Source organism: Microcaecilia unicolor, chromosome 5, assembly GCF_901765095.1.
Source record: "Microcaecilia unicolor chromosome 5, aMicUni1.1, whole genome shotgun sequence".
In the NCBI taxonomy this organism is placed as follows: Eukaryota; Metazoa; Chordata; class Amphibia; order Gymnophiona; family Siphonopidae; genus Microcaecilia; species Microcaecilia unicolor.
In genome coordinates, this window is record NC_044035.1 from 153348239 (window position 1) to 153360873 (window position 12635).

A 12635-nucleotide genomic window follows, 5' to 3' on the forward strand; every position below is an offset into this window, starting at 1 on the left:
TGACTCCGTTCCGGTCCATCTGTGGAAACAGAGACTTTGCGCCTGGAAACCTGTACGCGGTATTCCACAGATGGAGACAAAAGGGAGTGGAATACCTGTTGCAAGTGCTCACCTTGGAGGGAACGATAAAGCCGTTTACAGAACTGCAGAGGGAATATGGTCTGGAGGAGAGAGACAGATTTCATTACTTGCAACTCAAACATTATATTGGAACTCTGCCATGGGAATGGCTGGCAGAAGATGTGCAAGAGGAGCTGGGGACGGCATTTTCTCTGGGGGCGCAGCAGGAGGTGCCCCTAGCTTACCATCATAGGCATATCCGAGATACAGCGGCGGAAGTGGATTACTTGCGACTGGCAGAAAAGTGGAAAGAGGACTTATTGATTGACGTCACGGAGGCGCAGGTAAAAACACATATTCTATCCATCAGACGTTTATCCAAAGCAGTGAGTCAGTGGGAAATACAATACAAATTTGTGATGAGGCTGTATATTGCCCCCCGAAGAGCTTTTCATTTGGGAGTGTCTCCTTGGGGCGCCTGCCCCAAGTGCGGAGGAGAGGGGGCATCATTGGGACACATGTTCTGGAGATGCAAGATAGTGGAGAAATTTTGGAGAGATGTGCTAACGTATGTTTCCAGGATATGGGGCTCACAGTGGACATATGATGCTGCCCTGCTGTTTGGATGTCCGAGGCTAAGGGCGTCTAGACCCAAAGGATTCGCGACATTTGTGTCGAAAGCCACCATCGTTGCCAAGCAAGTGATCTTGGCAGAATGGATAATAAAGAATCCGCCCACCCGGCAGGCATGGAGAGTCAGGATGCTATACCTAATGCGCCTGGAACGCCAAGAACATTACACCCTGGACTCGGCAGCGGGGCAGAAATTCCAACAGTGTTGGGCACCCTTGTGGCAGACCCTTACGCCAGCGGCCCGGAGTCACCTGTTGAACCTCTAGAGACTGTGTGGACAATAATACAATGAGAGACTGATGCTTAGATGCTTATGCTAATGGGGGAGTAAGGGGGGTAGAGTTAAGGGGAAGTTTGGGAAAGGGAGGGGGTGGGGGGAAGGGTAAGGGTAAAGAATAAAAGTTGTAACCAGTTGCAAGATAATCAAGTAGAATGCAATTTCGTAGTTGTTGTATCCGTACATGTTTGAATTGTTGGATGGTCACTGCGTGCTATATTGTTTTGGTTGTTACAATAAAAAAGATTGAAACATAAACTGATGCAGGTCTGCCAGGCCAGAAAAGATCCAGCAGCTGCTTCTGCTTCTTCCTGTCAGGTTCAAACTGCCTCACTGCTTCCATTTCATCAGCTGGCTTCAATTCCAGCTCCAGCTCCATCCTGCCATCCTCCCATCAGACTCTGACACTACGTCCTCCCATCTTCTGCTCTTCACTTATAAACTGTTCAAACTGTTAACCATTTAAAAAGACTTCTAAGGCTCTAAGAATGTATTTGTTCCTTCTGTGTGTTAAAATGAGGAACTTTCCAGGCTTTGGCAGTTTCAGTAGATACGATGATAGAGATGCTGCCCCTTTTTCTCCAAAGGTGGGAACCAGAGTATAAAAGGAAGACTGCCTATGAAGAGGGGAGGGGGAGACAAAGAGGTTTTCAGCTTCCTGGGAATAGAGGAAAAAAAACCCCATAGAGCAAGCAGTGATTTCCAGTGAGTGTTCAAAGACCTTGAAGTAGGTGTGCTCTAAATGTGCTTTGGTGATCGATTTTCAATGGATCCTTGAAGTGTGGACTTCTTGGATTTTAGAGATGATGTGATAAAGTGCACTAGGTTTCACGCACAGTTCTGTGTGCTTCTGAGATCACCCTATATTAAAACAGGTTTTGCACACAAGCAAACTGCACAAAGACTATAGTAGACATCAGCACACAGTTCATTTAAATTCCATGGTAACGAAGGTCGTATTAGCTATTCAGCGCAAATGGAGTCAAGTGCATAGAAGAGGTGAACACAAGATTTGAGGAGGAGTAACAGGTTAGTTCCTACTTCTGTGATCAGTGTTAGTGAGGATTTCATGCATGTTTTGTCTCTTTGCTGTGAGCAACCTTGACTACTTACGCCTTGACTACTGCAACCTACTCCTCACTGGCCTCCCACTTAGCCATCTATCCCCCCTTCAATCCGTTCAGAACTCTGCTGCACGTCTTATATTCCGCCTGAACCGATATACTCATATCACCCCTCTCCTCAGGTCACTTCACTGGCTTCCAATCAGATACCGCATACAGTTCAAGCTTCTCCTTCTTACCTACAAATGCATTCAGTCTGCAGCCCCTCATTACCTCTCTACCCTCATTTCCCCTTATGTTCCCGCCCGTAACCTCCACTCACAGGACAAATCCCTCCTCTCAGTACCCTTCTCCACCACCGTCTACTCCAGGCTCTGCTCATTCTGCCTCGCCTCACCCTATGCTTGGAATAAACTTCCTGAGCCCTTACGCCAAGCCCCCTCCCTACCCATCTTCAAATCTTTGCTCAAAGCCCACCTCTTCAATGTTGCTTTTGGCACCTAACCTTTATACCTTTCAGGAAATCTAGACTGCCCCTATTTGACTGACTGTACATTTGTCCTTTAAATTGTAAGCTCCTTGAGCAGGGACTGTCCTTCTATGTTAAATTGTACAGCGCTGCGTAACCCTAGTAGCGCTTTAGAAATGTCAAGTAGTAGTAGTAGTAGTAGTAGTAGCATACAGGATCCACAACTTTATTCTGGCTTTGATGAAAAGGATGGGTCAAAAAAAACCAAACAAACCAAGGATGAGAAACTGAGGGGGAGATGTACTGGAACAAAGAGTAAAGTACAGAACTGTTGACAAATGCAACACAATATTGTTGATATTGCAAAAATTGTATCAGCACTCAGAGTTGCACACACATACATCTGTACATGTGCTGGCATTCGATTTTATGCATTAATATTGGTATTGCAAAGATTGCATGCACAGAATAGCATTCCAGCTCTTGCATGGATCTATGCACATCAGCTCTGGTGCTGATACAGGGGTTTTTTTCACGCATAAAATGATGTCTTTCAAGAAGTGACCATTAAGATTCATTTTAGCAAGATGGGATTTAGCAAAGAAGTTAAAATTGTGATTACATTTTTGTGACAAAATAAGGCATATGGTGCAAAGTGTTTCCTATTAAAGGTCGGACTAATGTATTTTCAAAGGCCATACTAAATGTAAAAACAATTGCAAAGTACCTTATTACCTGATATAATACTTTTTGAGTAAAAAGTAACAGTACTGCAACTACAATGAATGCAACTATTGTTAGCATTTTTATCCCAACAACTTTATTGCTCTACAATTCAATCCACTTTGCTTTTAGTTAAACTAAATTTTTGTAAATGACCGTCACTCATGCAAGTGTACTTGCGAGTCATTAATCTAGCACAGTTAAAAAGATGTTCAACAACGGCACTAACAGAAAATGGATTGTTCAGTCTGATAAAAAGTTCCTTCAGATCAGGCCAGGTTTGCAGTATTATTGATGTCTTCTGACTGGGTCTACAGGTTGTAATCAAGGGGATCTACTACTACTACTACTACTTAGCATTTCTATAGCGCTGCTAGTGTTACGCTGCGCTGTACAAGTTTAAACAAGGGGAAGGACAGTCCCTGCTCAGGAGAGCTTACAATCTAAAGGTTACGAACTATGTAGTCAGTGTAGGTATCATGAATGGGGAAGGTGGTTAGGCGCCAAAAGCAAGGGAGAAGAGATGGGCTTTGAGTAAGGACTTGAAAATGGGCAGGGAGGGCGCATGACGTATGGGCTCGGGAAGTCTGTTCCAGGCATAAGGTGATGCGAGGCAGAAGGGGCGGAGTCTGGAGTTAGCAGTGGTGGAGAAGGGTACAGATAGGAGTGATTTGTCCTGAGAGCGGAGGTTACGGGTGGGAACATACGGGGAGAGGAGGGTAGAGAGGTAATGGGGGGCTGCAGATTGAGTGCACTTGAAGGTCAATAGGAGAAGCTTGAACTGTATACGGTAACGGATCGGGAGCCAGTGAAGCGACTTGAGGAGAGGGGTGATATGAGAGTATCGGTTCACGCGGTAGATAAGACGTGCGGCGGAATTTTGGACAGATTGAAGGGGGGATAGATGGCTAAGAGGGAGGCCAGCGAGAAGAAGGTTGCAATAGTCAAGACGAGAGGTAACGAGCGAGTGGATGAGGGTTCGGGTGGATCTCTGAAGCACTTGACTTCCATATAGCAAAGAGTATTTTGTCATCATTATTGTCATTATCATCTTCATTAGAAATAATGCTGTCTAATTATCACGTACATCTTCAGCTTTATTTTCATTATTATCGTTATGCTGTCCAATTACAAAGAAGGCTTTCACAAAGTTGGAATCATTGTCTCTTGTTCTAACAATTTTCATCAGATGGTAAACTCTGTTTGAATATTTTCAAGAATTGATGCAAGAACATCAAATGTGTGGGAACCCTTCAGTCTTAAGGCCATACAATCAGACTTCCTTCTCTAAAATTTCTATCAGTCTAGTAGACAGTCACCCCAAAGTAAAATTTCCATGGGATGACCAGCAGTCTATTGTGATAGAGGCATATGTCTGTTCACCAAAAATTGCAACCAGCTTCAACTTCATCTGTGCTAGTGACCCAGCTCATCATTGTTCTGTTTGGTTGGAGACCAGTAGCCAGTTCAACAAACACGGGCAACTCCACTGTTCTTATAGGTTATATTCAAGTTTCAAGTTTATTGTAAGATTTACAATCCCGCTCAATAAAAATTGTCTGAGCAGCTTATATGCTAAATTATAAAATAGAGGGGCCCTTTTACAAAGGGCACATCAAATTGGCACGACCACCCGGCGACTGCATGACTAAAACACATGGTAGAAATTATTTTCTATTTTCTACCACAGGATGCTTACCTGGTGACAATCAGCAGTTGGCGCACCCTGGATGCTTACCGCCTGGTTAGCACATGAGACCTTACCGCTAAGTCAGTGGGTGGCGTTAAGGTCTCAGGCTGAAAATGGATGCACGCTGGTTTTCATTTTGTCAAACGTCCATTTTCCGGCACATCTAAAAATCCCTTTTTTCTAGGCACGCTCAGAAAATAGATCAGTGTGCATCCAAAACACGCACCTACAACAGCACAGGCCATTTTCTGGTGAATCTTAGTAAAAGGGCCCCAGAGAGAAGTAGTAGAAAAAACAAAATAATGGAAAATTGGGGGGGGGGGGGGGGGGGGGGGGGAAGAACTACAATACCCAGATAGGATAGAAGGTGGGTGAAAGGAAAGAAGAGCTAAAACTGGTCCAGAGGGTCCAACAGGCAGCATCTCTTTAAGACTCTCCATATTCACTGAACAGCAAAACTTAAGACGAGATGATCCACTGTTTGCGTGACGAGGTTTACAATAGCAAAATCCTGTTCCTAGTTTTGCTGTTTCATTTGGTTTACTGAGGATTCGTCAGTTACATTTCCCTTCCACTTTTTCATTTTACTTTTAACTGCAAGCATCAGATGTAGCTGAGTAAAAGTATTAAAAATTGGTGAAATTATGACTTCAGTAAAAATAGCAAATGTTATCCTGTACTTCTTTACAAGTAAAAGTAACAAAACTTAAGTAAAAGTTACTAGTTACATTTACATAGTTACTATACAACACTGTATTTTGAAACTGTGTAAGGGGTCCCTTTTTTTCTTGACACGTGTACAGAGTGCAGCCCTATAATGCCTTTAACTTGTGCATACATCTAGTAGTGCTATATAAATGATAAGCAGTAGTAGTAGTTTTGCTGCTGAAGGTCTGAAGAAGGAGAAGCAGCAGCAGCAGCAGCGGTGGGAGGGGGGAGATACCTATGGAAAGGGGTGAGAGAGAGGTCAGATGCTGATGGTAGGAAAGAGAGAAAGAGCAGGTGCTAGATGGGAGAGGGAGGGCAGACACTGGATGGAAGGGGGAGAGGGAAGGCAGAAACTGGATGGAAAGGGTCAGAGAAAGAGGGCAGACTCTGGATGGAATAGGAGAGAGAGATGACAGATGCTGGATGGAAAGGGGGGACAAAGAGGGTAGACAGATGGAAAGGAGAGACTGGATAGAAGAGAAGAGAAAAAGGGCAGATGGATGGGGCAGAGAGAGCGAGAGAGCAGACGCTGGATGGAAGGGGTGAGAGAGGGCAGACGCTAGGATGGGAGGGAGCAGAAAAAAATTGCAGATGCTAGATGTAAGGGGAGAGAGAGGCAGATGGCTGGATGGAAGGGGCAGAGAGACAGAGTTTGGGGGCTGATGCTGGATGGAAGAGGAAGAAGGGGGGCTGTAGAAAAGGATAGAGTTAATGAGAGACTGGGGAATAAGAAGAAGTGGAATAGTAGAGCCTGGTAAGGGGAAGAGATGGAAAGCTGTAGACACTGTAAAAAGAGGGAAATCGAGGACTAAAAAGGAAGAAACAATTTGATCTGTACAGAGGGGCAGAAAACTAAATTGAAGAAATCTGAAAGGAAAAGAGAGAGAAAAATGACAAATTAACAGGAAATTCTGGTAAGAGAGTTAAGAAAAAGCGAGGAAAGCAGAAACCAGAGACTATAACTAACACAATTAGAAAAAGTAAATGGACAGACAACAAAGATAGAAAAAGAATTTCGGAGTCAATATTCAGAAAATGCCGAGCTCCTAAATTTATGTTCCTAATTTAGCCTCCTAAATTTGTGCCCTATTTTCAGCCAAACTTAGGAGCATAACTTCTCAGCTGGAAATTTGTCTTAATTTAGGATTTTAAAAGGTGTGGGCCTGATATTTAGCCAATGGTACTCAGCATTTTGCCGACCACCACCAGCGTTGAACCTGGAAATTCAATGCCAGGCCATATCCAGGCTTCAGCATTGAAGTTACAGGCTTGGGGAGCCGGTTAACACATAGCCAGTTAAGTGCGATATTTCGTACTTACCAATCTATGGGCCACCGCATAAAGAAAGGACTGGCTTTTATGTAGTCCTGTTTATGTGCTGAATATCAGCACTTAACCGGCCATGTGCTGACACCGCCCCATGAATGCCCTCAAAATAGCCAGTTTTCAGTTTAGCGCTAAACGCTAATTTTCAGTGGCACTAACCAGTTAAGTGCTGCCGAAAATTAGTGGTTAGCCCTGAACAGGCGATTTAACTGGCCGGGAGCTGTGTCCGGCTGGTTAAATCACTTTGACTATCAATTCATATGCTCATAGATTTAGGCCTACCGTTCATTTGCCTAAATTTATGAGCCTAATGCTGACAATTAGTGCTAAGTTCCTAACATCTTTTCCCCACCCTAAATCCGCCTTTGTTGCTACCCACTTTTGGTACTCCTAAATGTGAGTTTGGTTAAATTTTGAGTAAAAATGTGTGCACTCAGCCCTAGTAAATTTTCAAAGAATTTATGAGCATAACTGTCAAAGGTAAGAGCATAAATCCATTGAATATCAGGCCCTATTTAAAATGATTTAAATGACAGGAGAGGCTCCTGGGCATTTAAATTGCTTGCCCAGGGCTGACCAGGCATATTCAGCTATACTTAACTGGATAGTGCTGCTGAAAATGTCTGGTCAGCGCCCAATTCAAAACCCAACTATTTTGGGGGCATTGTGGGGGTGGAGTCAGCACTTGACCGATTAAATAATGATATTCAGCATTTAACCAGCTACGGTAACCACATAAAAATTAGTCCCATCTTTATGCATTTTACCACAGCTGTTAAAAGTGCTGAATATCACACTTAGCCGGCTATGTTTTTGCTGGCTCCATATACTCAGAAATTCAATGCCAGGTCCCGGACATGGCCCAGCATTGAAATTCCGGGGATAATGCCAGCAGCAGTCAGCAAAATGGTGATTGCCGCTAGCTGAATATCTGGCTCTTTATTTTTAGTTTAGGATAAAGTAGTGTGATAGCTGTGTTAATAAATGTTAATAAATAGAAATGTAAATAAGATGATATCTTTTTATTGGAATAATTTTAATACATTTTTGACCAACATTTGAAGACCAAAACCTCCTTCCTCAGGTTAGGCCAGAATACCATAACAGCGTTATACTGTCCTAACCCGAGGAAGTAGGTTTTGGCTGCTGAAAGCTGATTGAAAAATGTATTTACTCTAATTAAAAATTGTATAATATTGATTTCCATGTTTTATTTTATTGTTAATTTCTAATGTCATTGGAATATGTCAGTTTTTTAAATTTACATCTGTTATTTTTTTATTTTGCATAGTACAAGGGGACATGCATCACAGTTTCTTTTTCTCAGGTGTTGCACTGTATATAGAGTCTGACTTCTTGGAGGTTCAGTTTCATTTTCAGTTTTTGGTTTGTAGTTACTTAGACCCTCACGCAGTATAAAATAAGAGTATCTGTGTTTTGCATATATGAAAGATACATGATTTTCTGTTAGCATTGACTGTACAGGATCAACGTGTAGTAATCCGTTTTTTGGTTGTTGTTTTTTTTTTTAAGTTTAAAGAAAAAAAATCCGCCAGAAGGCGGAGAACTCTAGACGCCCCACGGACAACAACAAGAAATGAAATAAAAGTGGGAGGGCGACCAAGGATTCCAAAGACTGAAAGGATATATAATAATAAAGATGTTTATTGAGGTATAAAGACTCGACACAACGTCGTGTTTCGGCCGTTAGGCTGCATCAGGAGTCTTAATGCCGAATGCTTTTGAGAACTATTTGATGAAGGCAAATCCTCAACAAAGGGAGGTCTGAAGTCTACATTTGGTTTCAGCCTTGCAGTCCTGGATTCCAGCTAGGACAAACTCCAAAGCACTTAGTTTATTCGGTTCTGTATCTTCATGTTAGCTGCTTCTCAAATCACATTTACACCGCAGTAAGCGTTGCCTTTAGAAAGACCGTTGTGAAGGTGAGCGTGCTTCGTTGTCTCCTCTGACACAACGCTTGTATAGAGTCTTTATACCTCAATAAACATCTTTATTATTATATATCCTTTCAGTCTTTGGAATCCTTGGTCGCCCTCCCACTTTTATTTCATTTCTTTTTTTTAAGTTTTCCAGTAGGTATATTGATGTTCTAGTGTCCATTACAATGTTTATGGTGTTGCCTTTTGCTAGGTAGGACCATGTTATGTGACTTGCAGACGTTACTGCTGTTATGGTATGGTAGAATTGCTCTGTAGTTCCTGAGAGACATTTGTAGTGTTTTATATTCCTTCACAGTATGCCTGATACTGGATTCGGGATTTGTATTTAGATTACACTTTTCCCAGTAGTATCTCAATGCAAGTTATATTCCGGTATAGTAGGCATTTCCCCCATCCCTGGAGGGCTTACAATAAGTTTTGTATCTGAGACAATGGAAGGTTAAGTGACTTGTCCAAGATCTCAAGGAGTGGCAGTGGGATATGAATTGCAGCTTTCCTAGTTTCAACTAGCTGGTCTAAGCATTAGATACAGATAATACATATTAGCTGTATTAACTGTACCTAATGTTTGGCAATTCAACGGTAGACTAAAGGCTAACAGAACTGAAGCCTGGTGGCCTTTTGATAACCTACCAAAATCATTGATAGGGGGTGTTTAAAAAAATAATCTTCCCCAGGTGTCAAATACACTAGGTATGCCACTGGAGGGGTGAGGGCTCTGGACCGGGGGGGTGGGGGGGCCAGATCTGAGCCCGATGGTAGGTTAATGCGGCCCTGGAGCCATCTAGTCCCAGAGATAAGCCAATACCCTAACCTCCAAATTCTATAAAGAGTGCCTTAAGTTGTGAGCGTACAACTTAATTGATTAACAAGCCTATCAGCGCCAATAATTAATACTTAACCAATTAGTGGCACTAATTGGCTTTAATTAGAATTTACACGCATAACTTTCTAGGCATATTCTACAATGTGGTGCTCGTAAATTCTAATGCGTGCAGCTGAAAAGGGACATGGAATGGGTGAATGTGGGCGTTCCAAAAATCTATGCGCTGTATTATGGAATCCACCCAATCTACAAATAAGTTAGGCGCAGGTATTTAGGCCTGGTTTTGGGTGCACCTAAATTTTAGTCGCAAGAACGGTGTGTGAACATATTCTATAAACTGTGCTTAACTTTAGATGTAGTTTATAGAATCGCGCTAAGCACATGTTCACATGTTTTTGGCGCCGATTTTTAAAGCGCCATTTATAAAATTTGGCCATGAATAATCTGATCTTCCAAGTGAAGGGCATGATTAACTGATATCATCACCTGTGGATAAAACTGCCTCAATATTTGTTGATGCCTCAGCAGATATGCAAAGGAAGGCTGTCAAGGCAGTGCTGCCTTTTCTTTTTCTAGGAGTTCTTTTTTTCTCTATGTCAATCTTTCATTTCTTGTTTCAGGCTGGAAGTCCAACCTCGGTTTCTGCTCCTCACAGCTTCCCTCGGACCTCAGTGACCCCATCAAATCAGGACATCTGCAGGTAAAGTGCTGCTGCTGTGCCATGGAGGGCATACCTGCTGCAAAGAGAATCTTTTGGGGGTTCAGTCAGACCTGCCTGTGGTCATCACTGCCTTCAGAAGGAGTTTTCAGAAGGAGTTGATTAACCAGTTTGGTCTTTTTCTGGTTGTTTTTATGCTGTGTGTGCAAGATATGTACCTAAACACAACTGAATCTCATCCTTTTACAAAAGAGTCAATAAAAGAGTAAATTTCAAACCAGTCGGCCCAGGCGCAGAGTCTGCAGGTAATTTGCACCAGTATATTTTGTGCAGATTTTCAAAGGGAAAGACCACATCTGCTGTCTCTTTCACGACTGTCCACCGGTACAGCTAGCCCGTGGACTTTGCATCTGCTTTTTATGTAGGCCTAAATGCAGTTTACATATACTATCTAAATCTCGACACCTCTCCTTTGCATACTTTTGGCCTGTTTAAGGATGGACAGTTTTTAGATGCACCTTTTACCGGGTAAATAGCTTTTGACAGTGATTCTTCCTAAGAATAACACAGGCAATTACAAAGCCTTGCTTCCCTGTGGTGGACTGCAAGAAACCCAGCTCCGTTAAACATAATAGGTGGAGTAGGAGCTTTGCAGCAGTTGATACTGTAAAAGTAGCCTGTATTTTTTTTTTTGCCTTTTTTCATCCTCTGCACACTCTGCCAACACTTCCACCTCACACGGCATGCTCAGATGGTGTAAGCAACCTTCCCTGACCTTAAAAGGGGTTCTTCTCCAAAGCATGTCAGTGCTGATTATTAGTGGGAACCATCACAGCAGCTATAACTTGTCTCCCTTCCGTCTAATGTAGAGTAATATCATTTTGACAAAGATTTTAAATCAAAATCACAAAATACAAAATGAATTTGAAATCAAAATCAGTAAGCCAGTTGTGATTTGAAATCATAATCAGTCAACAAATGTTTATAAAAAATTTTAAATAAATAAATATTGTTGCTGTGATTTTGTTTTTGTATTTTATACTATTTTTATGAATGTCTTTTTTTTTTTCTAAACCACCTAATTATAGGTGGTATAAAAATTGTAAATAAATAATTTCAAATCGAAAATCGGCAGAGCAAGGTACTACTATTGAATATAATTGTCAGAGGACAGGATAGACTAGCCTATCAATATTGATAAGCTTGGACGTATCAATTACAAGTCCATATATGGCAAGAATTAATATATAAATAGGGCTTACAGACTTTGGTAGCTTAGGTTTGAGTTCAGACTCAAGTTTAGATCTTGCTAGTATTATTGACCTTCACAGTAATAGATCCATGAATTCTAAGATTAAATCAACATCCATCAGCAAATTATTTTTGTATTTAATAACTGAAAAATATACAAAATCACTTGTGATTTCAAATCTAAGATCAAAATCAGGGTAAAAGAGTGATTTCAAATAAAAATTAAAAATCATACAAAATGATTTTAAATTGTCATTTCTATTTACTTGATTAGAAATCATACCCAACACTGCTTCCCTCACCACTTTTGAGCGTACCACCTCCATGGCAGGCCTAACTAACTTCAATGAATGGGGGATCTGAACCCACACCCCATGGGCTACAACACAGAGGGGGTCTTTAACAAAAGCACACTAGCATTTTTAGCACACGCTAAACACTAAAGACATCCATATATTCCTGTGAGTGTCTCTAGCGTTTAGCGTATGCTAAAAACGCTAGCGTGCCTTAGTTAAAGGACCCCAGAATACCTTGACCCGGAGCCTTGGGGCCAGACAAGAAGCCTGATTGTTTTTGTAAAGCTGCAGTTGCATAATACAAACGTAGAAACAGCCAAGAGAAAATTCTTGTCAATAATTTTAAAAGAAAAGCATAAATGACAGAATAAAGATCCTCCTTCTTCCCATACCCCTCCACTCACCCCCCATCACCCATATCTCACAAAGCCAACTTTTTACACTGCAATTTATTCAGTTCCCTCCCCCCGCCTATACCTATGCTCGCAATTGATAAAAGGACCCCTCATTTTCTCAAACTGCACCAGAGAGTTCTGTCACAGAACTGTAAGTTTAGATAGATAATACGCATCCCACACTCTCTTTACTAAATGTTCAAAGGGAGGCAGGAGCCTTTGCTTCCAGGAAGCAACTATTTTTAAGTTTGTTTATGAGAGTGTAAAAATTTCTCTCGCCCCAGCTCATTAAGGTCCT

The 12635-nt window shown here is 41.8% G+C and overlaps 1 protein-coding gene across 2 annotated transcripts in view; it reads left to right on the plus strand.

The window, feature by feature from the left end:
* The window catches only part of LOC115470354 (E3 ubiquitin-protein ligase MARCH8-like), a 195939-nt gene that overhangs the window by 155255 nt on the left and 28049 nt on the right, over window positions 1-12635 (plus strand). For both annotated transcript variants that reach the window (XM_030203437.1, XM_030203438.1), the window contains one exon: window positions 10358-10437. In XM_030203437.1, coding sequence (XP_030059297.1) covers window positions 10358-10437 — 80 coding nt within the window. The remainder of the gene's footprint in view (window positions 1-10357; window positions 10438-12635) is intronic.